The sequence below is a fragment of the Pantherophis guttatus genome, chromosome 1 (genome assembly GCF_059756535.1).
Source record: "Pantherophis guttatus breed Tessera chromosome 1, ASM5975653v1, whole genome shotgun sequence".
NCBI lineage: Eukaryota > Metazoa > Chordata > Lepidosauria > Squamata > Colubridae > Pantherophis > Pantherophis guttatus.
This window is the reverse complement of record NC_142063.1, coordinates 306,066,518-306,093,419: the sequence shown is the minus strand read 5'-3', so window position 1 is coordinate 306,093,419 and position 26,902 is coordinate 306,066,518. Positions and strand designations below refer to the sequence as shown.

The window sequence follows — 26,902 nt, the reverse complement described above, 5'->3', positions numbered from 1 at the left end:
GCTTCCTGGCACAAAGACAGGATTTTGACAGTCTCAATCGGCTAGGCTGGGCTGATGAAATCAAACCCCAAATCGGTAGCATGTCTCATGTTGATGTTGAGTGGAAAGGGAGAGGGGAGAGGGCACTCCACATATGAGGAGCCTAGCAAGTGACCTTTCTTCCTTGCCTCCCCCCCGGGTGGGACTGGATCCAGTCCCAAGAGTAGGAAGAGAACCACGCTGGAGCTAATCCAGAGAGATGCTGTGGTTATCAATATCAAATGCTGCTGAGAGATCAGGAAGTGCTACCTCCCTCCTGGCTTCACCTCAGTACAACCATGGCCTTTTCTGCATGAAATCCCAGAGTGAAATGTGACTGAAATGGATCTATATAGTCCTTTTCTTCTAAGATCCTCAGCAGTTGCAATCCCCAACTACTTTTTTCAACACCATTCCTTAAAAGGAAAGTTGAAGATAGAACAATCGTTATCCAAGGCTGATGAGGCCTCTTGAGAATGGGATGTACCACTGCTTCTTTCAAGGATGGAGGCACCACCCCTCCCTCAAGAAGGCAGACACCATAGCATGGAACCTCCCTGGCGACTGACACCCTGCCAGGGATTTGTGTCTAGCAATTATTGAGTGAGGTTACAGTGTAGAGATCCCTGACCCGCCTTACAGGGGTGAAATGCTACTGGTTCAGGTGAACCGGTAGTGATAAAAACTACCGGTTCAGGCAAACTGGTAGTAAAAAAAAACTACCGGTTCCTCCGAACTAGTATTTCCGATGATCAGCTGTGCCGCGGGGTTTAGCTTTGCTAGAAAGCAGGAAATCGTGCGGCACAGCTGATTCCCCCCCTCACTGTTCTACTTACCTTCCCAAGCCTCCTTTTGGTGCGTACTGCGCATGTGCGCCCGCAGCGTGAGTTTGGTGCGCACTGTGTGCGCGCATGCAGTGCATGTTTGGTGCACAGCACACATGCGCAGCCAGCGAACTGGTAGCAAACCGGTTCAGATTTCACCACTGCCACCTTAGCTATTTTTATTATTGGCTGTTTGGTAATTGTGACGTAGAGGAACAGAGACGACACAGAACTTCCTTTTTATCATCTCTAATTGGCTCACAGTGCCTTTGAGTTATTGACTGCCACTTGGTTGGATCTGTCTCTTGTTCACCTATATTAGCTTACTTTCCTTTCGTTATCCAATGCAAAAAAGTATTCCTAAAATCAATTATTCCCACAATAGCAGAGGATGTTGAAAGAGGCTGAATGCTGAATGAAGCAATTCAAGATCCAGAGAAACTGCTTGCAGGTAGTCCTTGAATTACTAGGACTAGAATTTCTGCTGTTAAGCAAACAGTTGTTAAGTGAATTTTGTCCCATTTTGTCCCATTTTATGACTTTCCTTGCCACACTTGTTAAGTGAATCACTACAGTTGTTAAGTTTGTTAACATGGTTGTTAAGTGAATCTGGCTTCCCCAATGTCTCTGCTTGTCAGAAGATTGCCAAAGGCAGGGGTGTCAAACTCGATTTCATTGAGGGCCGCATTAGGATTGTGTTTGACTTTGGGGGGGGGGCGGAGTGGGTGTGGCCAGATCAATGTCACTCGTATTGGGGGCGCCTTTGGTGGCCCGAGTGCTCTGGCAGAGAAAATGGGTTCCTGACGGTCTTCTGTAACCCTCTGCCAGCGAAAATGGAGCTCAGGAGGGCTGCCGTTTTTGCCTATGACAGCCTCCTACAAAAATCTGCCAGCGAAAATGGAGCTTGCGGTCCTCCCGAGCTCCATTTTCTCTGGCAGAGGCACTGCAGGCAGTCCTTTGCTATTTCCAGGGCAGCCCCGCAGGCTAGATCTAAGCATCCTGTGGGTCGGATCTGGTCCCCAGACTTTAGTTTGACACCCCTGGCCCTGGGACAAGCATCAGAATTTTGATACATGACCACAGGGATATTGCAACAGTTCTGAGTGTGAAAAATGGTTGTAATGTACAGTGGCATTTTCAGTGCCATTGGGTGACTTCTAACAGTGACAAAATGAATGGTTGTAAGTCAAGGACTACCTGTACTTAATTTTAGAGAGCAGCATTTATTGTGAACCTTATCTGGAAACTCTTCTATTGGAACCCATGTCTAATTAAGAAACTGTTTGTGCATGTGTACAAGCAACCTTTTACATGATTCATTCTAAGGACCCTCCAAACCATATTTCGTTTCCTCAAATTACACAATTGAAATTTTGTATAAAATATGTTTGGGACATAATTTGATATAAGCCTCTTTCAATTTATATCCTATCAAACAGATCAAGTTGCTATATATTGAGTGAAAACATTTGTCTGGCTTCCTATTGCTATATTAACCAGCAGTGACACTCATCTTAGGTGTAGAATAGTTTCTCTTCAACTGCTACCTAACCAATGAACCAGAGTGACATATGATGAAACTTCAGAAGCAAATATTGTTACTTAACCACTGCATGGTTGAAGCTAAAGCTCATTAATGTGAAAGTACATTTGGATTTTGTACACGTATACTTAATGTTTGCATTGGTTGACTCTTGGATAAATGTGGCAACAGAAGCATAATTTCTTAGACATCTAATCATATCTGTCAGCTTCTTTTCTACTGCCTCACTGCTGAAAATATATTCTTGTAATTTATAACTACGGTAGTTTTTCCTGGAACTTGACCTCTGTTAAAAATTGAAATAACCAAGAGTTTCTGCAAGCAAGAAGATCCCCCTCTCCATTATTCATTTAAATAAGGATGGAGCTGCATTATTGCCGTGTTTTAAATGCCAACCTGTAGCTCAACATGTAGTCCCAAACGTTTTATGGTGGTTTTACTGAAAGTTTCTTTGTGATTCTCAGTGTTAATGCTAGGGCTCAGAGGATAGGGTTTACAAATATAATTGAAGGGATACTGGTGGTAGAGAAGATTTAATCAGATGTGTTTTGTACACATCTGTTTTTGTTCTAAGCTGCCTTCAGAAATAATTGAGAGAAATGATTGATGTTCTTGATGAAAGGTATATTCTTCTGTTGATAAGGGTGATGTTCTTCCTGTCCCTAAAAACTTCAGTTGAATGGAGAAGGGTTCTTTAATTTTGTATTTACAAACTTTCTCACTTCAGACTTAAAGGCGTGCCCTCTTCTCCTGCCCTGCTAGATGCATTTATGCTGTTCTTATAGAGTGAGCGTTATAACCTGCCATACATTATTAATTACATTAATTAATTACATCTGTGGACAGCGCATACTCGATTTGTGGTTTTCTTCACTAGAAAAAGGCAGGTTGCTGTCTCCATTTGCATTTCTTATCTTGGTGAGACTTGGGCTCTTTTTCTAACAGGTGAATGTCCTACCTACAGCCAATAGGGTAGTTCTTCTGGAGAATATGGGCCGCTTCTGCCCAATTATACAGATCAAAATTAAGCGCTGTCAACAGGTAAGTCTGAATGTTGTTTCTTGAAACAAAGCGAAGGCTATAAAGAGCTGTGCTTAACCACCCTAATAGTTTTTGACCCATTGCTATAAATCCATCAGCAAAATAGGTCTTTCCATAGATTAATGAGGCTTTTCATAAGTGTTTCATTTTCCAAACAGTAAGTTGACACTTACTTATAGTTTATATTTGGGAATGGTATAGAGAAAATAGATTCATTGGCTATGTGAATTATAACTGCATGAGTGCCTGAAAAGATATAAATTTTGCTATACAGTATGATGGATGACAAATTGTTTTTGGCTTAATCACCATTTATGCTGCCTTTTTTGTATGGAATTTTAATTTCTTTGGTTTTTTTTCCCTTGAAATATTGACCTTCTGGCATTCCTTTATTGCACAGTTCATACATAAAAAAACTGGTTTTAAAAACATAGTAGCTGTTCTCCTGCAAAAAAGGATTATTACAATTTTCTAATTGATAGAATACTGTTTTTTTTTTGTTAGTAATTTGAGAATCATTGTACAACTGTAAAAACTGAATGCTCTGCAAATTAAATAGAAATATCTTTGAAAAGCACCTGCATATTAGACAGGGAGTTATGTGAAAAGTATTTCCCCATTGGAGAAAACTGTGTTATTTACAGGGTGGCATTGACACACGGGTGCGTGGCATTGAGGTGCTAGGTCCGAAGCCCACCTTCTGGCCCATCTTCAAAGAGCAGCTGTGCCGGCGTACATATCTCTTCTATACCACCAAGGCACACACTTGGTGCCAGGAAATCTTAGAAGATCGGATGCAGCTGCTGCAACTTTTCAACAGGTCAGGCCTCTTCTGATATAATTCTTTTGTCCTTTTCCTCAGGGCTGTCCTAGAGGTTAGCATCTGCCCCAGAGTTGGCTTTTGAAAATCAAAGAAATGAACACTGCTACAGGCCAATATTCCTAAAATACCCATGTTCCTGCTCGTTAATTTATGTCAGCACTTCAAGTTAGATCAAAATAGGACCCTGAGTTATGAATGCTATGGTTTTTAAAAGGTTACAGTGACAGAATCTTGTAAAAACTGAATGCTTTTCCTCCCTCCCTCCCTCCCTTTATGACTTTATGACTTTCTGAGTTGCATTTCTGCCCCAAATTTAGATTATGTTTATCTGACTTTTGCCTTGGTTGCAGCTCCATGCATTATTATGGTTCATCGTACAGTCAGCCAGTTGTTTAGACTGAATTTGGCATTCTTGTTCATCTGTTGACTCCATTCCAAGGACCTGGGATAGGCAGATGTTATTATTAATATTAATAATTTGAATTGATTTGTATGATCAAACCACCCATCTCACATAAGTGATTTTGGGTGACTCGCAACATATAACCAATGTATCATGGTATCTTAAGTTCCTGCCTCCTCACCGTATTCCTTTTTTTTACATTATGGAATGTATTTGTTCCAATCCAAATAAGCTACATCTTTTTCCTATTGCAGATTGAACAGTGCCTTGCGCCATGAGCAAGTATTTGCCAATCGCTTCCTTCCTGATGATGAGGCTGCCCAGGCTCTAGGCAAGACTTGTTGGGAGGCCCTGATTACTCCCTTGGTGCAGAGTATCACCTCTCCAGGTACTGGTTGCTTCCTTGCACAGGTCTTTTAATAACCAGATCTTGCTTATCCCTTCCCATTCCAAGCAGATGTGCTAACTGTCTTTCTGTCTTTCCAGACTCTAGTGGCATAAGCCCCATGTCATGGTTACTAACTCAATACTTGGAAAATCTGGATGCAGCCAAGAATTCCATGAGCCGAGCTTCCATCTTTAATTCCCGTGTTCGGCGCCTGAGCCACTTGCTAGTGCACGTGGATTCTGCTGGCCCTGAACTTGAGGAGCTGAAGCCTCCTGTTAAAACCAGTGAGTGTCCTCCTTTGGGGCAAATAAATGAAAAGGGGGCAAGTCCTTCTTCCAGTTTTGACAGAATGGTAACAAAAGGATGTATACCCTTGGATATATTGTATGATCATACTGACAAGAACACATGTCATCTGTAAGATTACCAGTATACTGTAAAGATTGATGGCATGGAATTATTGCCTGGAGAAGAGTCAAGGATTTGGGAAGTTGGAGACAAGTATTTGGGGACTCTGTTAGCTCTGTATCTCAGAAATCTTTTGCTACAGTCTGAGAGGGGAAATAATGTAAAATATTGTCTCCTGTTTTATTTTCCTTTCTTTCTATTTTGAATTTAATGGAATGCAAAGAATATGTGAAAACCAGTATCTTCGGGGAGACTGTTACTTTTTCCATATCAAATGCCCTGGGTATAGCCAAAAATCTGAAATTATCTAGTGTCTAAAAACCCACTTTTATAATGGGGATAATTCTAAAGGTACACCAAATTTCCCTTTGTTGTACAATCGTATAAACGGAATGATATGGAATAGACTTTTTGGGAAACAGTAGTAGAATCCCACCTGTTTAGGAGAGCCAATTTGTCAGGTGCTTTTAAGGATTGTTGTTGTGTCATACTAAAAACCTGAGATTTGTATGGCTCTTTAATATTGTGTAACATGCAATTTTCAGATGGGAAAAATGGTAAGAACAAGGAATCAAGCTCAGGAGTTATCAAGCCAGCAGTGAATAAACCCTGTGGGATGACAGGCATCACACAATGCTGGAAAGATGTAGTACAGCAGCAGGTAAGGATGGCTGAAAGGTGGTGTCCAGCAAAAAGAGGGCGAATGCATCCATGAAGTGGGGAATTAATGCAGGCTTTGGGGTCTTTGTACTGACATCTTCTATCATAAGTTATTAGCTAGTTCATCATTCATGCTTCTTTAGAATTCATGGTACAAGTTAAGGCATCTTTAGAGAACTGTATTGGAAGCTCTGAGGCTTCAAAGAGAGGCTGATGTGAAATCAAGCTCTCATGTGAAAGTATGTTTATTCCAACTTTGTTATCTGCTAAGCTAGGTAGAGTTTATTGTTAAATTTCCAGCACATGGCTCCTAGTTGCTTTTAGACAATTATGTATACAAATAAACAGACAATTATTTAAAATATTTAGGTGGAACATCTTGAACAAATAACAGTTGGGCATGAAATTTGCTTGAATCCAATGAAAAATTGTTAAGCCTTCCTTAACAAAACTGTTCCCAGGTGAGGTCCCATTGAGCTAGTTAAAAAAAGTTGAAATGTTGCCTCTCCCTCTTCTCTGTTGTCCAGGTGAAAAGTTTCTTGGAGTCTTCCTGGCAGGCTCCTGATTTTGTGGAACAATATTGCAGAACCTACCAGCGCCTCCGGACTGCCATGGAGGAGCTTTTTGGACAACAGATTTCCTTCATGCTGGCGTTATGCCATGGTTTCTCTGGAGGCTTGTTACAGCTCTCCTTTCTGACAGCGATGCATGTAAGTTAGAGATCAAGTAGATATTTCCATAAAACAGAGATGTACAATTTGAGACCCCAAATTTGTTCTCTAAAAAATAGTATGTGGTTACCCAAGATTTCCAAATTAAATTGTAATTTGGAGTTGGTTAATGTGACAGAAAGAAATACATGTTAAATAAATGTTTGGCAAGTAACATATTAATCTGATTTCCAGGTGAGTGAGCAGTTTGCTCGTTACATTGACCGATGGATCCAACAGAGCTGGGCAGATTCGGGTAACGTGGAGACCTTTCAGTGCCTACAGCAGAGTCTGGAACCCGTCCTCTTCCTAGCAGATCTGGAGTTGGCCAACACTTTTGAGCGATTCTACCGGTGAGGCTTTTGTGGAGAGGAAGAAGGAAGGGAAAGTTGAATGTACTACTTTTACTAACAGAGTAGACAGGTCTCAGGTAGGAAGCTTTTTGGCAGTAATGGTAAAGCATCTTGCTGCTCCTTCAATCTGGATGAAGGTATCTTCAAGAACATAAATATGGCTCTGTTTTAATGAGTACAGGTAGTTCTCAACTTATAACCATTTGCTTAGTGACTATTCGAAGTTACAACAGCACTGAAAAAGTGTCTTATGATCGTTTTTCACACTTACAACTGTTGCAGTATTCCCATGGTCATGCAATCAAAATTGTCAACTGGTATGTATTTATGAAAGTTGCAGTGTCCCAGGGCCATGTGTGATCACATTTTGTGACATGACAAGCAAAGTCAATGGGGAAGCCAGATTCAATTAACAGTTAATAAAAGTTAACCACATAACAACTGAAGTGATTCACTTAACAACTGTGACAAGAAAAGTCATGCGGGACAGAACTCACTTAACAACTGTCTTGCTTAGCCACAGAAATTTTGGCCTCAATTGTGTTTGTTAACTGAGGACTAGCTGTACTTTGAAGGGACCTGGCTCCTTATGAATCAAATAAGCCTATATCTCCAGGCACACTGTAAGGACTGTGAGAATAAGTGTGGCTGATGGATGACCCTGGTTCTGAATTTCACCTTGAACACTTTGCCTCTCCAGATACTATCTAGGAGATCGTCTTCTGTCTCAAGGGAAGACGTGGCTGGAATCTGCTGTAGTGGAGCACATTGGGATCTGCTTCCCCAACCGTTTCCCTCAGCAGATGCTGAAGAACTTGAGTGAGATGGAAGAGCAGCAGCAACAGTTTCATCTTTTCCAGTTGCAGCAGTTGGACAAGCATCTGCTGGAACTAGATCAGCAAGGAAACCATGAGGAGGAGATGGAGGAAGAAAATGAGGTGAGCAGACGAAAAGAACAAAGCTAAAGCAAAAGTAGTCCTCTGAACTAAAAGGTTTTTTTGTCTTCTCAAATCTCTTTTGTCTGGTTGATTGCTGCCAAGAATGTCCTGTTGTTAGTCACAAAATAGATATTGAATCTGTTTTGCTCCCAGATGATGGAAGATAAACCATTTTCTCAGGAGGAAGAGGCAGAAGTGAAGATATTGGCTTTGTCTCCACGTTGTTGGACCATCTCTTCCCTTTGCTATCTGGAAGACCCTGCCAAATTTTTCCCATCCTCCCTTAGTCAGCAGCTGAGAAAGTTTGCAGACTTCTATACCCAGAGTGAGTATGAAGTTATCCTGAGTCCAAATTGGGTTAGGAAGGAGTGTCCTTTATAGGTCCCACTGCATCCTGGTGTAGTTGTTGGTAAGCAAACCAAAAACTTCACCCAGAGACTTTATAATAAGGGGGGTTCACAAACCTGGAAACTACTACTTTAGATTTCCGCTAAAGAAATTTCAGTAGATTTTTAAAGAGGCCATCATAAATATTTATTATCTCTGGAAGAACTGATCAATTATAGGAGTAAGGAATGTAGTAGCCAATTGACAAGGAAAAATCATATTTAGTTAGTATAACTGTATCTTAGAAGTGAAAATTTCAGTATTTATAAAGTGCAAAGAGTTGTCTACATCCTAAATTTCCAACATGGCTAACCTCACTGGAATATTGCCTGGCACTTGCCAAATTTTGTGCCTACCTCATTTTATTGTTTTAAATTAGAGATGGTTGGAGATTTTAAAAACGAATAGAAAACTACAGTAGAGATGTACACTGCAAAGTGTACACTGTTATTTGGCATAATATTTACTTCTAATATCTCTGGAGATTCTCAGTCATCCAGTTCATTGTTGTCCCAAAGATGCTTTTTCAAGATGCGACTGGACTTTCTGTTTTTTCTTTGAAGATATTTCGCTTCTCATCCAAGAAGCTTCTTCAGCTCTGTGTTAGTTGTGCCTTCTTTATAAATTCTGTGACTTGTTTCAATACTTCTGTTGGTAGAAGTGATTTCAGTTCTTGAAGTTTGTGTTCCACTCTCTTTCAAAACCTCAATTGTGAAATTAATCTGTCTTATTCTTTCATTGAGAAGTTGGAGCTGAAGAAGCTTCTTGGATGAGAAGCGAAACATCTTCAAAGAAAAACCAGAAAGTCCAGTTGCCTCTTGAAAAAGCACCTTTGGTTTACTTATATTAATGTTTCTACTTCCAAAAAGATCCAAATGATATTCTTAGAAAAAGAAATGATGTTTGGCTACCACCAAGTTTCCTTTTCTTCTTGACATACTCTTTCATCTGTTTTGCTCTTCAATCCTCATTCTCTTTGTAACCAAACCACCTCACTGTACATTTTTCATACTGGTCATTCAGTTTGTATTCAGTCAACATTCATTCAACACCCACTTATTATTAACATTATCTGTTCTTGTTTATCACACAAACTCCTTAATTAATCTATTCTCACTTCGTTTCATTAAACTTTTTCCCTCAGATGTATCAACATTTCTATAACAAAATAGGCAAAAATACCATTTTCAACTCAGCCCTTTTTCATTTTTTTGATATTCATTTTTCACAATGGATTACTGTCATTCTTCCAGTGTTTTGCATATCTTAAAATTTATCTTATCATTTTTTCATATTTAGAAAACAGTCATTCTTTCAGCCCAACCTACTTCACAGAGTTGTTATTGCAGGGAAAACAAGAGTGAAACATTATGCAAAAACCCCCACCTTTAGTTGTACAGAACAATGGCAGGATGTAAAACTTACCATCATTATCTACAATCTCTGTTGCACACCAGCATACTGTTGCCCACTCTCCTCCATTAGTAAGGATAAGTAATGTACTCAGTGACCAGGAGATGATTTAGTTAATTAAATTTTATAGTAAGGCTCCCCAATTCAGAACAAGCTGCGTATAATATTAGAAGCAGATAAAAATAATTATCAAAATATGAAGAAACACAAAAAGGTTGGCATTTATTCACAGCAAGAGTACTCTTGAGGATCCCACCATCATGCTGCCTTGAGATCTGAGAGAACGAAAAACAGGTTTTAAGGAATTTTTAGAATAGGGTCAGAATGGGGGGCATACGAATCTCAAGGAGAATGCTTCTCCAGAGGGCAGCACTACTGATTAGTGATAGTGAAGATATGCTTTCTGCATCCCATTAGATGATGGGATTATCATTATTGGCTTATATGATTATTGTTGCCATCTTAAAAAGGAGAGTTCACAGCGTCTAAATAATTGCCATGCCTGGGACTGAGAGCTTATAGAAATGTTTCAGTGTATTTTTCTCTGACTGACTTTTTCATCTCTTTTAGGCCGGAGCCATTTTGGGATGGAACATACAAAACCACAGCGTTTACAGTGGACATGGCTGGGTCATGCTGAGCTAAAGTACCAGGGCTACATCCTGCAGGTGTCCACCCTGCAAATGTACATTCTTCTGTGCTTCAACCATGCTGAGGTCCTGACTACTTTGATTCTTACTTCATTGACATAATAGGAAATTGCTTCATACCTATACTTAGTATTTATCCATCTGCTTTAGTTTTATTGACATTGATTGGGCTAGGAATAGAGTAATTGTTATTTAGCCCCTCCATTCCTTTCCCATATCCTTGCATTTACCAAGGATTTGTTTTGTACTGAGGCATTAGTGATAGGGAATTTGGTTTGAACATGCTCTATTTGGATTTTTGTTTGGTACATATGTATAATTTGTCTTTTTCATAAGATAAGGATGTTTTCTCCCTGATTAGGTGAGTTGTAGTGGCATAATGTTGGATCAATGACTTGTTTATCAGCTTGTGGTCAGCCATCTAGTTTGCCTGATTTAGGCTGGAGGTAGCTAAGGGGTTCTGTTGTCTTTTATTTACTGGTATTGCTTATAAAGATAGAATAAAAATCTGATAATTAAAAATAAAATAAATAAATAAATTTAAGCTGCAGACAGTTGTATAGAATACCCTTTCAATGAGACTGCCTCTTCTGAAAAAAATAGTTTCCTGGCATTTTCTGCTGCGTTATAATCTCAGTATGAACTGAGTTATTCTGAATGGGATTATTGTGCTGAACCGTTGGTGATTCTGGATTGATTCTTTCTGCACTGTACTGGGAAATTATTAGAGGCTCTTCCTCTTGTCAGTAGCACATATCCCTGTAAACATGTTAAGGTCTCAGAATGGAAGTGTTATTGAATTTGCAATATTCTTTACAATAGGGGCTAAAGACTAGATGTCACCGCTTTCTTCTCTGTGTCCCTTTTTTATATGTTTAACTATTTTTTTTTCTTTTATTGGTTATAGGAAGTTTCTGTGGAGACACTATTAGAAGTCACAGGTCTCTCTCCTGTCCTCCTAAATCATGCCCTGAAACCTCTGACAAAGGAGAATGGGATCCTCACCCAGAGGCAGAGTAAGTAGAGAGGACATTCCTGTAAAAGGAAAGGGGATAATGAGAGTATGTAAACTGGCCTGAAAATTCATATGGGATTATGACTTTTATTTGTCTATATAATATATTCCATTTTAATCTCTACATGACAGAATCATTAAATAAGCTTTTAGTTGATTTCATGACTCAATGATGAAGCTTCATTTCAACTTTAGTGATGAATTTAAAAGAATTTTCCTAGCCATGTGTCACAGAATACAGCTGAATTTAGGAAGGCAAAAATATCTTAGCTCTGCTCAGTCCCTGTCTTCTCTGACTGCTAGGTCTTTTGAGGCTGAATGAGGGGACACTGAGCCAGGCATCCGGTCAGCGCCTGTGGCTCTTGCCCAAACAGATGTATTTGAATGTGGAAGAAAATGAGGGCTGTGCTCTGGAGAAGAAGAGGAATACCATTTGCTGTCTCCTTGTCCAGATTTTGAAAGCAGAGAAAGAGATGCATATTGACAACCTGGTATTTAAGGTATGGAACGCAAGGACTTAAGCCGCTTGTTGAGCTCAGTTGGCAGCCAAAAAGAAGATTTTCTTCATTCATTCTTTCTACCTTGTTCAGGTGATTGATGCCTGCCAGAAACGGGACTCTGGCAGTACCCAGAAATTTTTGAACTTTTGCTGTAGTAGCACAGATGTTCTCTCTTGCATCCTGCATTTGCTGAGCCAAGGTTACATCCAACGCCAGGAGGATAACCCACATATCATGGAGTACATTTCGGCAGAGCCCACCACACCTCACCGGGGTCAAGCCCAGCTCATTTTTCAAAACATTAATTGCCAAAAATCAAAGATCGCTTCTGGGACAGATACAACCAAAAGGTAATGCTGTATGTTAACATGCTGTGCAGATACAGTAGAAAGTGAAAGCAGTCCTTTGTTGTTGTTGTTGTTGTTCTTGATAAGGCTTTTCTTGTCAGATTGGATACCTTTGGCCTTGACACAGAACAGGTTCTGATGGAGACGGTCCTCTTGCCTATGGGACGTACAATGAATCAAGAAGAAGTTGAGTTGCTGATGACCAAAACAGTGGAGAAGGTGTCAGATACTCTAAGCGTGACTGCAGATATAGCTCAACATCTGCTGATACACTGTAAGTGGAATGTGGATGTTCTGATTCAGCGATACACAGAAGACCAAGAGTCGATGCTGTTTTTCTCAGGGCTGCAAGTGCGAAATCCTCAGCCACCTTCAAGCCCTGTCACCCACTGTCCAGTTTGTGTGAATCCTCTGAATGAAACAGACGATCTGCCTCTTCTGTGTTGTATGCACTACTGCTGTAAGGTAATAGCTTCTTTACTACCGTGATAATAGGTATTTGGGAGGGGGAGCAATTGCTTTCTTTCTGTTACATTAGTAGTATGTTAGTCTGCCATCTTCTTCTGGAAGCCTGAAACATTCATCTTGTGTTTCATTCATCTTTGTGGATTGCTGTGGACTTTATTCATATCCATGAAAGAACGTTGTCAATATTTAGAATTGGTTTCCATTCCCAAATAATTTAATAGCATTTTCTCTTATACTGTATGGTAAACTGCAGTTGAAATATTCCCTATTTCTTCCTCTGCCTTCATTTTTATTTTTATTTTTATTTTTTTCTTAACTAGTCCTGCTGGAATGAATACTTGACTACTCGGATTGAACAAAACCTGATTCTGAATTGCACTTGTCCCATTTCTGATTGCCCTGCACAACCCACTACTGCCTTTATCCGCTCTATCATTTCCTCCAAAGAAGTCATTGCCAAGGTAAGCAGGGTAATTATAAAAAACAGGCTTTAGCTGATTGAAAAACTGACCAGTCCCCTCCAGAAAGGAATTTTGTTCTTATGAGTGGATGCTTGCTATATCTTGAAGCCTGAAAGTTGGTCATAGAAGGTTAAGCTGTTAATCCATTATGCTAGGCATGCTAAATTTCACATTAGTAGAGACTTCCTTGCTGTATATGACTCAGGTAGTTGTTGCTTAACGTCCACAATTGCGCTCAGGATTTTGGACCTGACATTTTATGGCCATTTTTATGATGGTTGTTAACCAAATCACCATGGTCATTAGGCAAACCATCTGGTCATTAAGAAATCCAGCACATCCAATGGGAAAGTGGCAAAAAATAATGCAAGTTGCAATCACGGGACCCTGGGATGCTGCAACTAGTTGTAAATGTAAGCCTGCTGCCAAGCACCTGAAATGTGGTCATTTAATCATGGCACAATGTTTTACAACAGCCAAAAGTGATTTATGGGCCATAAAGCGCCCTTGCTGAGACCCTCATAACTTCAAAAGGTGACCAGTCATTAAGTGAGGACTATCTGCAGAATTTATTTGAAAAAATCTTAAATCTTCCTAAAATAATTGAAGCAATTTGCTCTGCAGATGTCTCCTCTCCTTGTGCAGTGAATATTGGTGGAATCTAAAGAGTACTTGGTCAAAGTACTTGGTATATGACCTTGTAGAGAGCGATATACAAAACAAAGTAAAAATAATTTTTTTTTTTGTTTTTTTATCCATATATACTGGTTTGCCTACTATTGTACTTTCTCTCTCTCTCTCTTGCATATTATGTTATAGTAAAAATAAAAAATAGATGTAGATATAATCCCCTAAAATGTATTACTGGAGGGTGTGTGTATATTTTTCCAGCACCTCTTGCCTTCAGAAACATTGTATTTGTTAGTTTTCCAGGCAGAAAGCTAGTGAACATGATGCTTCTAAATGTTAGAGGCTCTTTTTAGCTTTCGGAACAACTGCAAGAAGAACGCCATTTGTGTGAGTGGTGAGCGGGTACACCCACCTCTCACGCAAAGGAAGCTTTGTGCACGCACGCCGCTCATGCGGCCCAGTTCCGAACAGGCCACATAGTGGGCCCGGTAATGGTCCATAGCCTTGGGGTTAGGGACCCCTGATTTAAGGCACTGGATTAATTGTGAGTTTGCATCATTTCCACGTTAACCTGTCCATATCGTTAAAATGGATTTAAAAGTAATCTGTTTATTCCATCTGAAGTGTTAGGATTTAAAATTTCCCAAAGGGTAAGAGCTTTTCCTAGTTAACCTAGTTACAGAATTCCACACAATGAAACACAAATCCATTATCCCATCACAATAAAGACATTTAAATAATGATTTTCTGATAAATGGTTTTGGGTAATAAAGGAAAATGTTTGGGAAGCACTATTCTAATTGGTTTTGCTGACTTTCATTTATAACATTTTATCTGCCTGCCCTCTTCAGAAAATGATGTAACTTAATATATTACTTAATACATTGCTTAATTATGTAATTACTAAATATATTTCTTTATTGAAAAATTAGTTTATGAAGGGATAATTCTCATCTCAAGAAATTCTTAGGGAATAAGGTAGCTTATTTTTGCACCCAACATTGGTAATATTAGTAAGGTTTAAGGTGCTATTCTAAATAGAATTAGCTTTTTAAAAAATAAGAAACCTGTTGAAAACCTGCTTCTTTTGTTAAGAGATTTATAATATGCATATAATACAAATGTGTCCTAGATATTTTTAATGAGAACTCCAAAGCTAACATTCATGCATTTTTAATACAGTATGAGAAAGCCCTTCTAAGGGGTTATGTTGAATGCTGTTCAAATCTGACTTGGTGCACCAACCCTCAAGGCTGTGATCAGATACTCTGCAAGGAAGGCCTTTGCTATGGAGAAGCTTGTTCAAAGTGCTCTTGGATCTCCTGTTTCAGCTGCAATTTTCCTGAAGTAAGGTTAACATGAAACTTGGAGGCAGGTTGTGGGGGGTGTCTCCCTTTTTAGGACCATTTACCACATAGTTCACTCTCTGGATTCTTCACAGGCCCACTATCCTGCCAGCTGCAGTCACATGTCTCAGTGGATGGATGATGGTGGTTTCTATGAAGGAATGACTGTGGAAGCCCAGAGTAAGCACCTGGCCAAACTCATATCTAAACGGTGTCCAAGCTGCCAAGCTCAAATAGAGAAAAATGAGGGCTGTTTACAGTGAGTATGGTTTCAGTACATTTTTGTATAAAGAGGAAAAAACATATAGAAGGAAACTTCAGTAATTTATGGTTTGTTTGACAGATTGAGATTACTGTGCCTTCTCTCTCAAAGATTTGATTTGTGTCTTCCTCACTCTAGAACGGGGGGCGGGATCAAACTCAAGCAGGGGGGTCAGGTCCGGCCTGGGGGCTGCTTAGATCTGGCCCACGGAGCCACCCTGGAAACAGCAAAGGACCGGCCCGTGGTGCCTCTTCCATCAAAAATGTAGCTTGGGAAGGCTGTGGGTGGCCCTTCCGAGCTCTGTTTTCGCTGGCAGAGGGTTGTAGGAGGCTGTCCCAGTAAAAAATGGAACTCTGGAGCTCGTTTTTGCTGGCAGAGCGCTCAGGCCCCCCAACATGAATGACGTCGAGCTGGCTATGCCCACCCTGGCAATGCCCACCCTGGCCCCCCAGATTCAAATACATCCCTGATGCGGCCCTCAATGAAATTGAATTTGACACCCCTGCTTTAGAGGCAAGAGGCTGCAAGACAAAATAACACCCAATTTGATCACCTTTCTCCATCCTGGTGCCCTTTAGATATGTGGGAACTACCATACCTAAACCATTTTGCTGTTTTGGGGCATTTTCCTTAAGTAGTTTTCATAATACCAGTCCTATCTCCATTGTCATTTAAGGAACATTCTTCTCCCTCTTTAATTACATTGATGTGTGGGTGTTATTTGCCATTATTGCTAACATTCCTTTGAAAAGTTAGAATGAAAAACATGATTTGATGGACAGAAAGTACTCTCTAGGTTTCCTCCTTACATATTGGTTCTTGGTGTCTGGGCAACATTTGCAGCCTTAGTTGTTCCTCGTGTGATCTGAAATCTCACAGGGCAAATACAATCCAAATAGAGTTTAAAGAATATATATTTATCATGTAGTGTTTTCACTGACCATGTTTAGATGTGATGCCACAGGCTGAGCATCAGCTGAACATTACTATTTATCATCTTTTGGAAGAGAAAGTGTTTTCTAGTATTTGCTTTTATTTTTATCATTAAAGCAATGTTTCTTCCTTTTCCTTTTGAATACTGTAATGCCATTTTGTATGGCTTTCCGTGTTTTATTTATTTGGTCAGTTTATGTGGCCACCCATCTCACAAATTGTAAAAAACAATAAAAACATTAAAAAAAATCACTCCGCCCCCATAATCTACTGGAGAGTACACTTACTGTAAGTTCCTACCAACACAGCCATTTTGCAAGTTCTGTGTTACTAGATTCAAGCCAAATGGAAAAGCCATGGATTAGAACGTTCCAGAAGACCAATAAGGTCGTGGCCAATCTGTCCCCCAGGGAAATTAAGTTCCAAATGGTGGGTACTGTGGCAGAAAAAACTTTTCTATTGGGTCTTGTCAGATGACGTTTCTTTGTGGAGGGACCTGGATCTTGCTCATTAGCGTGTACTTAGCTGAAACAGCCCTAAAGTTACTTTTCACATTGATGATCCAAAGCATGAAGTTGGTGGCTACATCTTACTAATGGCCCTCATCCCCATTATATGCAGTATGACTTGTGCCAAATGTAACCATGGATTTTGTTGGCGTTGCCTGAAACCTTGGAAACCAACTCATAAGGACTACTACAACTGCTCTGCCATGGTGAGTGTTTGTGCAAAAGACAAGCCTGATATAGGAATATTTTTTTCTAAGGAAATATAAGTAGTAATATGATCTTTTTTTAATCTAAAGCAAGTCCAGGTTTTTTTTGTTTTTTGTTTGTATATCCTGGCCTTTGGTAAATACAGTAGAATCTCTGGTCATGAACGCTTCTGACCACGACCAAATCGGGTTCCGATCAAAAAAAAAAAAAATCACTTTTTTTTTTTTAGCAACCAATTTCCCCTTCCATGCCATTTTTTTTTGTAAGCGCCAAATTTGCAAAAGTAGGTTCAGGAAACAACCAAATCGGTTTGCGACCAAAGTTACGGAACAAATTATGGTTGTGACCAGAGGTTCTACTGTAATATTACTTTTGTTTTTTATCATTATACTGTATATCAGTTACCAACTTATACATTTTAGAAGTATAATTACATCTGTAATTTTGGACTTCTTTTCCAATCTATATATAAAATCCAAATTATATGAACAGCCTAAGTAATTTTAAAAGAAATAATGTTCACTGTTACTTTGAATAACTGCATTCCATCTCTCTCCTTCAGGTAAGCAAAGCAGCTCGACAGGAAAAGCGTTTCCAAGACTATAATGAAAGGTGCATTTTTCATCATAAAGCAAAGGTCAGGATCACTATTCTTTAGTTGAACCTGCTTCATTAACCATGTACTTTTATGCATTGGTCATCTTAGAATATTTAGCTATAGGCCATTCGAGTCATTGAGAACAGTAGTATATCATCACATGAAAAGGCAATTTAGGAAGATTGATTGTTTTGTTTCAAAACCAATAAATGAAATTAAATCTTGTTACTAGAAAAGAACTCGCCTTTCCCTCGTATTTTCTGCATTTAGCAGGAAAGTAGAGCTCATGTCCTTTTTCATTTTGTTGTAAATGTTCTGCAAGTTATCCTCCTCAATGTTTTTTCAATATTACCCTAGAAGTTTTATATACATAAAAAGACATATTTTTTTTCCGAGTAATGTAGTAAATAAGAGTAGACATCAGGAAAACTGATGCAGTTCTCATCAATTTCAGGAATTTGCTATGAACTTACGCAGTAGAGTTTCCACTGTCAGTGATGTGCCACAGATTCGGACCTTGACTTTTGTTGTTGATGCCTGCAAAATGCTGGAACAGGCACGAAAAGTAAGTCCCATCTTTCAATGTATGCTCCATTTTTCTGCAGCATTGTCCCCTTCTTTTCAAGTCTGCTTTTTTTTATTTTATACTTTTTATAGCCCCACAAAGGATGTAGAAAGTGTAACAGAGGAGGTCCACATCATGTGCATAGAACGCTATTGGATGGTCAGCATGTAAATGGAAGAGTGGAAATAAAAGTAATTGAAAAAAAATGGAATGGGAGAACAGTGTAAAATTAAGAGGCTAAAATGTTATTGCAACATGATATTTTAATTCAGTAGAATGCAGAATAATAAGGTATTTGTGGACACTTTCATTCTGTTCAAAGCCTAAATAGTATTTTGTCAAATTTACATTCAAAGCATAGTAATCATGAATGTGCCCTGATTTATTCTGAAACAATTCAGCCATTACTTTAAATTTGAGATATAATTTTCTCCCTAATTTTTTCAAGATTATTTCTCTGCAGATTTCTAAATCAATCAACCCTTCCTTCCTTCCTACCTACCTACCTACCAAACTGTCAACCTATTGTTCATTTCAGTGAAGTTTTTAAAAGAAATGCTATGATAACGCTTCTTCTACATAAGACACCAAGTGTTTCAGTTCTTTTCCTAATAATTCCAACTTTGGAATTTGCCTGGGTTGAAATTTTCATTGAGCTGTCCAGAAATATTCCATAATCTGTTTTAGAATCAATATCTGCTTGCTTAGTTCCCATTAAAAAATTAAAATGTAACACTCCTAACGCTAGCCAGGGACCTCATTTTGAAGAACTTTCCTTGTGAAGATTTTCCATTCATTCCTACTCTATTTTCTATTCAGTTACTATTACAGCATCTGTCCTCTTATGATGTAGATGTTAAGGTTGTTCAGGAGCTTTTGGTAAGGGTCTGTATCAAAACTTTTGAAAAATCCATTGGGGACCCTCTTGACATTGACATTTCCAAAAAAATCTAGGTATTTAGTGAGCAGATTTCTGCACTGGTGTTCCATGTCATATTCAACATTGTTTTTATGATACAGAAAATGCATTTCTTTGGAAGTCCCAAAAGTGTTTTTTCAAGAAGCAACTGGACTTTCTTGTTTTTCTTTGAAGATGGTAGGGAATGGAAGGATCCAGTCAGAGCTGAAGAAGCTTCTTGGATGAGAAGCAAACTCTTCAAAGAAAAACAAGAAAGTCCATTTGCCTCTTGAAAAAGCACCTTTGGGACAACTGTGACCTGGATAACTGAAAATGTCCATAGACATTTCTTTAGAAGATACCTTAGAAGAATCTATAGTGGCTTTCAGAAAAAAACAACAACTCCAGAATGCTTTTTCATTCTTAGTTTTTCTTTGGATTCTTGTTACAAAGCCTTTGTCATTCTATGGATGTTCCATAACTATGTTCATGAAAGAAATAATACAAAAACATGGACCTTAGCATTATTTCCCTCCAACTCCAAGCACCTATGCTTTAAATTTGAGGTATGAAATATTCTTTTTCTCTCCTGCTCTAGGTAGGAAGGTGGTACTATGTTATAACAAGCTTCTTCCAATTTACTTCATTCTAATTCTCTTCTAGGAGAATATCAGAGGAAAGGAGCAGAGTTGTGGGAATGACGAGTCATTACCTTCTCTCTCTGCTCCTAGTGAAACTATTCCCCCATTGGAAAGGTTCTAACTGGAATCTGTGATTTATATGCATTGTGATACATGATATATTTCAGGTCCTGGCATATTCCTGCATCTACAGCTACTATAACCAAGACACAGAAAAAATGGATATCATGGAACAACAATCTGAGAATCTGGAGCTACATACTAATGCTTTGCAGATCCTATTGGGTGAGCCATTAGTGACATGCAAATAACGGTCATTTCTTTGAGACAAGTTCAGAGAATACTGGCAATATTCGTAATATGGAGAGCATCAGTTGTCATAATAATATTTCCTTATTGCTACCTGTACAGCTCACCCATGTCTGCAAGTTCTTCAGTATGCTGAGACAATAACTATTGTGACTCATTTATTTTTTCCACACTTTTTTCTGTATCTTCATTGTAGTGGCCAAGAAGACTTGTGTTTTATTCAATAAATGGTAAAGACAGAGGAAAGGGGACATATGGATTATTTATAGATAAATGCATAGTATCCAAATTAAAAAACCTAGGAGTAATGTAAATTTAATCATTTTGCATAGTTCTTTTAAACTAATTTAGAATTTATTGGAAGCGAAATAGAATGAAAACTTTATTCAGCTTATAGCAATTTTGTTGAAGCACCTATAACCTTTAGATTGTTAGTATGTAGGCTGGGGCTCTTCCTTTTTAAAAAAAATTTTTTTTTAAAAAGTCTATCATCACCAACAAAACGGATAGTGTTTATATAGTTAAGGAAAAATGGTATTATAATGGTATTATATAAACTAAATTTGACAAAATAAAAACTAATAGGAATAATAAGTATCTATAAGTAATATTTTTTCAGTCATTAAGCTTATTAACTCTGGATTATATAGCAGCATATTCCATCTCATTTTTAGAACACAGACTTTCCAGAATTAGTTAAACTCATATCCTGGATTCATTCCTTAAAATAAAAAATAAATTTCTTTCCAGTTGCATAAAAGTATCCTCTGCTGTATTTCTAGGCTCAGAGACCTAAAGCTCTTTGCCTTTTTACAAAAACTTATTGCAATTTTTTAAAACACACGAATACAAAAACAATATTGAAAAACAAAAAGAAATATTCAAACAAAAAGAAAAGAAAATAAACAGAAAAATAATTCTCCCAAATTAAGGTAATAAATTAAGATAAATCACCAAAATATATCACATAGTCAATCACATAATAACAATATATAAAATTGTGCACAGCAATTTGCCTTTTCTTGAAATACATGAAACTGTTAAATGGAAAACATACTATTTTTTAATTACTAGAAAAAAATAGCCATTTCAAAAAGGATTCCAAGGATCCTAAAGTTTCCAGATCCTCAATCCTGTTAGTAGTAATAACTCCAGTATAGACAGTTGTTTAGCTTCATCCTCCACCTTTTTGAGTTGTTTGCAAGAAGATCCTAAATCTACTTATGCAGAATGTGATATATCCAGTTCATATCAGAATAGTTTAAATTTCTCAGTGTGTTTCCAAGACACTTTCGCCATCTGATTTGCAAATATTTTATCTGTATCTTCCTTTTCACTGAGTGGTCTATAATACACACCCACAAAAGTATCTATTGTTTCTCTTCCACTTACAGACCTTCACAAGCTTTCAGCAGCGTTTTTGCCCTTTATGCCGTGCATGGTTTATATATAATTCAATTCTCCCCTTTATTGTTTTTTAATTTTCTTTGAATTTATTATGTTTCCAGGAGTTCCAATTATAAATTCAATCCCATCAGAAACACTAACAATGTTGTATTTGCCATATGACTTCAATCCCCTCTGTTTTTTCTATACGTTGAACATTGGTGTAGAGACATTTTAACCCTTTAATACTGCCCTTTTGGACTTGACTACAGCATCTCCTGGCACATTTTTAACCACTGCTTCCTTCCAATATATCGGTCAACTAAATAATAAATTTTGCTTCATTTTCTAAACATTTTTTAAACCATTTCTTTATGTGTACCTTTATTAAATAAAATAACTTAATCTGACCTTGATGGCCATGCTTTTACATGAGATGACAGATTCCATATTTTTAAGAATATGTCAGAATCACATAGACACCTTTATAAGATTTCTTCATGAGATTATATTAGCATATTATTTAAACTAAAACAAGGATGTAAAGAACAACATTGAATGATATAAGTTAAAAAGCTTTAACATTTTATAAGGATCTAACATCCATTCCTTTTCAAATGTGATTTGAAGTAATATTTCTGATGAATTAATTTCGTTTTATAGCAAGTTTATTTCATTTTTGTTTTTACACTTGGATTCATTCATTCACAAGTGCTACAGTTTGGAAATGGATCTGCGTTTTCTTTCAGAGGAGATGCTGTTACACTGCCAAGATCTTGCCTCTTCCATTCGGTTGCTCAAAGCGAAGCATTTTAATATCGGTTTAGAGTTGGCTCGAAGGATCCAAGAACGGCTCCTGTCAATTCTGCATCATGCTACTCAGGTAATACCTGCCTACACAAGATATATATGGTAGTAAATGTATTTTTGCCAATTCAGTATTGCAGCAAAAAGAAATGTGCTAAATCATTATATCTAGGTTCTTAATGGTTCCATTTTCTTTAGGAAAGTGATCTCTGTTTCCAGCATCTTGTTATATCCTTTCAATTTTTATTTTGTTGCAGGATTTCAGAGTGGGATTCCAAACTCGACAAAGCTCCGAACAGGGGGGGATTAAATTATCCAATGTACTTAATGGCACTTCTGCTTATAAACAGTAAGTTTTCTTATGGGGATATGTGAATAGTAAGACGGGTTTCAGGTTTCTAGTGAGAAGCAGCCTGGCTAAGAGGAGCCTAATTCAAGCATTCAACTATTTAAATAAGTGGTATTTCTCAGTGGTCCTCATACAAATTGATTTATGACTATAGTGGAGTCTACCCATTACAATCATAAATTGTGATAGTCCAAAAGTGGGCCAGCTATGACTGATCTGATCTTATGTCCCTTAATGTGATGATTGTTAAGCAAAATGCTGCAGTCAAAAAGAAAACCTATTGTTTGCTATAGGCTGACTTTACTGAAAACTTGAGGTAAATATCAGTTTTCAACAAAACTGTCTCAAAACATGTCCATTTGGATGCTTCAAATGGCTGTAAATGCAAGCCAGTTCCCAAGGCTTGCAACTGCGACCAGAGGGAGGACGACTGTCAGACCTGCAGAATTGAGTTGAAAGTATCCTGAGGGAGATCTGTTTAATTTCAAACGGTCTCTATGCAACCAGTCGGAAGTTGAGGATTACCTATATCAAAGTTCTTTCTGTCAATCAGGAGATGATTTCCTTCTTCTACATATAAAATAACTTTATATTTTCTATAACAAGCCAGGTAGATTTGAATGTCAGGTATTTAAATCAGTGATCTGATGTATATAGATTTGGAACAAACAAGATTTTGGGAGTGACAAAAGCAGCCATATTTTTGCTGCTCCTTGAGTAATGTAATGTATTATTATCATTTCTCCAGTTCTTCGTAGTGTCAGCGTAACTGTAACCTCTTGCATCTCTTAAAATAACATTGGTAAAAACAAATATGGAGTTGAATTCTGTTACAGTTTAGAAAATCTGGTATATTAATTGTGAATGTTAGCATTTAAAGCAGAGGCAGGTAGTCTGTTTATGTTTATGAATTATACCGTGTTTTCCCGAAAATAAGACCCTGTCTTATATTTTTTTTGAACCCTGAAATAAGCACTTGGCCTTATTGCCATGCGCTCAATGTCTTATTTTAGGGAAAACAGGGTATTACTTTCAAGTAGCTGAAGGCAGTGTCATCATGTCATGTAAATAGAAAGTCCATTTCTTACTTTTGGTTTGCCCAATTTTAGAAAACCTTTTAAAAATGGTTTTATATTCAGTAAGCCTATCCATTCTATAGTTCACTTGTCCCTTGCTAAAAATCAGTAGAAATCAATACTAGTGAATTTTAACAGCAACATCCACGGAAACTTCTGGGGTGACCCCCAAAAATATGATTTAGGGACCCCCAATAGCTAATCAAGAAATTTCTATTGAGGAAAGTTCTTATTAGCTCATGTCAAACATATTGGGGTGTAAGTCAAGCTTGATTCAATGTATCCTGTTGGAATTTAGAAGACTACTTTAAGGCAAAAGTAAAATGACACTATATTTGTTTTTGCACAGGCTGATTTTTTATGAAGGATCTGATTCACCTGATACAGATGATGGGGGCAAAGAGGAAGATGAGGAAGATGAGTATGTTCCAGAGTGGCAAGAAGAATATGATGATGAAGACCTTGATGATGATGATGATATTTCTTATGATGATGAATCAGAAAATCTAGAGAGAGATTGCTTTTTTTTTGACGATGAAGATGAACCATTTGATTAGGGTTCACCTTTGGACTTCCCAAATTCTGAAGAAGAGGAAGCTTCAGGCAACCTTGTCCCTGCTAATTCTGCTACTATCATTGTCACAAACGGCAGGGAGAGAATTTCAGTTAATTGGGAGTCAATTATATGATCGTTTACAATTAAGGGCACCTTCTCTTTGAGATAGATCTTTGTGGCTGTTGGAAAATTCACAGTGCCTGATTACATACAAAGTTCATTAGCCAAATAAACAAATGAAAAAGCTGGGGAGCAGTGGGGCTGCAGGACTGCAAACTTTCTTAGGGAATAAGACTAGGCTCCAGTCTAGAAAAAAGACCATTGCCTAAAACTCCAATGCAGGCTTCAATTTTAAGAGAGCACTGTATATCATCCATTTATGTGAAAGTTTGCACATCATCCCTTCCCATATTCCCTGTACCTTATTGCCCATTAGCTAATACTTACGCAGAGGTTTTATTTGATAAATATATTTGACTTTATTATTTTGCCCAGCATTGAGTTAAAATTCTAGGACCTAATAGCAATACAGCCTTATTTATGAGTGCCAGTTCAGTTTTGTTCTTCAATAGCGATTCATACAGTAAATACATGGAAGCATGAATGTGTGCGTGTGTATCTACACAAATGTACATAAATATGCAAAGTCTCTAAGGGGCTTCTTGTCTGTCTGAACAATTTTCATTTCCATTCTAACACAGCTCCAAAACAATGAACGGAGATTTTGATTTCATTTCAATATAAATTATTCTATAAGATTCAGTGCCAGGGACAATGATATTCTCTAATTAGTGAAAAGGGCAACTTAGGAGATTGTGCGTGAATCACTTGAATTGCATTTCATTTGGGCAAAAATTGTGTGTGTGTGCATACGTGCGGTTGCACGCTTGCATATAATGCTTGCTTATGAATGTTGGTAAACTGGTGTTTTTTTTTTAAAGTAAAACAACTTCCAAATTTGGTTAAAATGCCCTACTTTGGCCCTGTTGGATACATCTGTAGATTGCTTATGTTTTGAACTGAAATGGTTTTGTATTTTGTATGGAACTCTTTCATGAAGATATTTTTTTTCTTTAATGTTCTTTTGCCATTTGGAATGCACTCTGCAGGTGGGAATTCCGCAGGATATAGAAGTTCAAAGGGTTCATATATACAATATAAACATATGTATACATACATATATGTGTGTGTATGTGTATGCAAGAGCTAAAATTGTTCGGAGTATTATGCTTTCTTTTTTCTTGAAAATGAAAAAGAACCCAAAAATTATACAACTTCTGTTTATGAAATAAACTGGTTTTCTTCTGTTTGTCTTTTTATATGCTTTTCTTTGATTCTGCTTTGCTATTCTTTCTTAGTACCAAAATGTTAAATGAGAATGGGAAGTTGGTTTTTGGGAGAAGCCCCATAATCTTGGGAGTATCTAGTTAAAAGAAACATTTGCCATGATGCCATTTTCTCAGTTTCTCCAGCTCAGCAGATTTCTAATACTTCATCGTTTACAGAGAACAGGATTGTATGTGCAATGTCACAATATCCATCTTTTACACTCTATAGACTAGAGCAAGTGTGGGGTGTAATGGGATGTAGGAATGACATGTGAGACAGGAGGAAGAGCCACAGACTACACAACCATCATGCAAACGTCGAGTGAAGCAGAGGGAAGGGGGAAGGTGTTTTAGAAGGGACTCTTCCTAATTTTCTGGACAGTAAAAGAAAAGGAAGGGAGAAATAATTTCAGACTTGCAAGAATCTGTTAATGCAACCTTACAATAAAGGTAGAGCTAGTATTCATTATGCTTCTTGTCTGAACTATATCTGATTTTACCCAAAAGCAGTTTTTAAGAAAAGAAAAAGCTTAAGTTTCCAAAGTGGAAACAATTTTGCAGTTGTGGATGTCTTATCAGTTATGAAAACTTTATGAATACATATTTTAGTTGTGGATATTGAATTTTAAGTTTCTTTTGATTTGAGATAGTTGTCATGCAACATCTCTGTTGTCTGTATATATGCCATAGCTTAAATTCACTGTGCCAGCAAATGTACCCATTACTATCATTTACTCTATATTCGTATATCACTTGTCAGCTCATAAGGAGAGAAGTTATTAGTGATAGGTAAAGCATATTTTTGAAATATTTTAGAGAAATATATATTGTACCAAATTTGCATCCACACCGGGTGGTTGCTCTTCTGGCTTCCAGTGCTCCCGCGCACGTGAAGACCAGCTGGTTGGTGCTCCGGAACCCAGAATAACGGGCAATGGCTCGTGCCTGGAGAGATGGCTCTGTGTGCCACTTCCAGCACGTGTGCCATAGGTTCGCTATCACGGCCCTAATATGACAGTTTGTAAAAAGGAACCCATACCTACTAAGAAAAGATCTTAAATACCATCACTGGGGTGTGCGGTTTTGAACTTGGAGGCATGCAGATGTGAAACTATTTGCTGGAAGAAGATACCAGAGCATCATATGAACAGT

At 37.9% G+C, this 26,902-nt stretch overlaps 1 protein-coding gene across 2 annotated transcripts in view; it reads left to right on the top strand.

Moving 5' to 3' along the window:
- Positions 1 to 25,731, top strand: part of LOC117671610 (cullin-9-like) — a 50,291-nt gene extending 24,560 nt beyond the window's left edge. For both annotated transcript variants that reach the window (XM_034427610.3, XM_034427611.3), the window contains 24 exons: positions 3,331 to 3,426; positions 4,071 to 4,246; positions 4,907 to 5,040; positions 5,139 to 5,324; positions 5,994 to 6,109; positions 6,636 to 6,818; positions 7,014 to 7,171; positions 7,872 to 8,109; positions 8,263 to 8,434; positions 10,480 to 10,625; positions 11,467 to 11,575; positions 11,878 to 12,074; positions 12,165 to 12,424; positions 12,523 to 12,886; positions 13,210 to 13,350; positions 15,163 to 15,327; positions 15,422 to 15,585; positions 17,143 to 17,236; positions 17,800 to 17,874; positions 18,290 to 18,400; positions 20,107 to 20,224; positions 22,384 to 22,517; positions 22,699 to 22,790; positions 24,216 to 25,731. In XM_034427610.3, coding sequence (XP_034283501.2) covers positions 3,331 to 3,426; positions 4,071 to 4,246; positions 4,907 to 5,040; positions 5,139 to 5,324; positions 5,994 to 6,109; positions 6,636 to 6,818; positions 7,014 to 7,171; positions 7,872 to 8,109; positions 8,263 to 8,434; positions 10,480 to 10,625; positions 11,467 to 11,575; positions 11,878 to 12,074; positions 12,165 to 12,424; positions 12,523 to 12,886; positions 13,210 to 13,350; positions 15,163 to 15,327; positions 15,422 to 15,585; positions 17,143 to 17,236; positions 17,800 to 17,874; positions 18,290 to 18,400; positions 20,107 to 20,224; positions 22,384 to 22,517; positions 22,699 to 22,790; positions 24,216 to 24,423 — 3,837 coding nt within the window. In that variant the 3' untranslated portion in view covers positions 24,424 to 25,731. The remainder of the gene's footprint in view (positions 1 to 3,330; positions 3,427 to 4,070; positions 4,247 to 4,906; positions 5,041 to 5,138; positions 5,325 to 5,993; positions 6,110 to 6,635; positions 6,819 to 7,013; positions 7,172 to 7,871; positions 8,110 to 8,262; positions 8,435 to 10,479; positions 10,626 to 11,466; positions 11,576 to 11,877; positions 12,075 to 12,164; positions 12,425 to 12,522; positions 12,887 to 13,209; positions 13,351 to 15,162; positions 15,328 to 15,421; positions 15,586 to 17,142; positions 17,237 to 17,799; positions 17,875 to 18,289; positions 18,401 to 20,106; positions 20,225 to 22,383; positions 22,518 to 22,698; positions 22,791 to 24,215) is intronic.
- Positions 25,732 to 26,902: the final 1,171 nt, after the last annotated feature.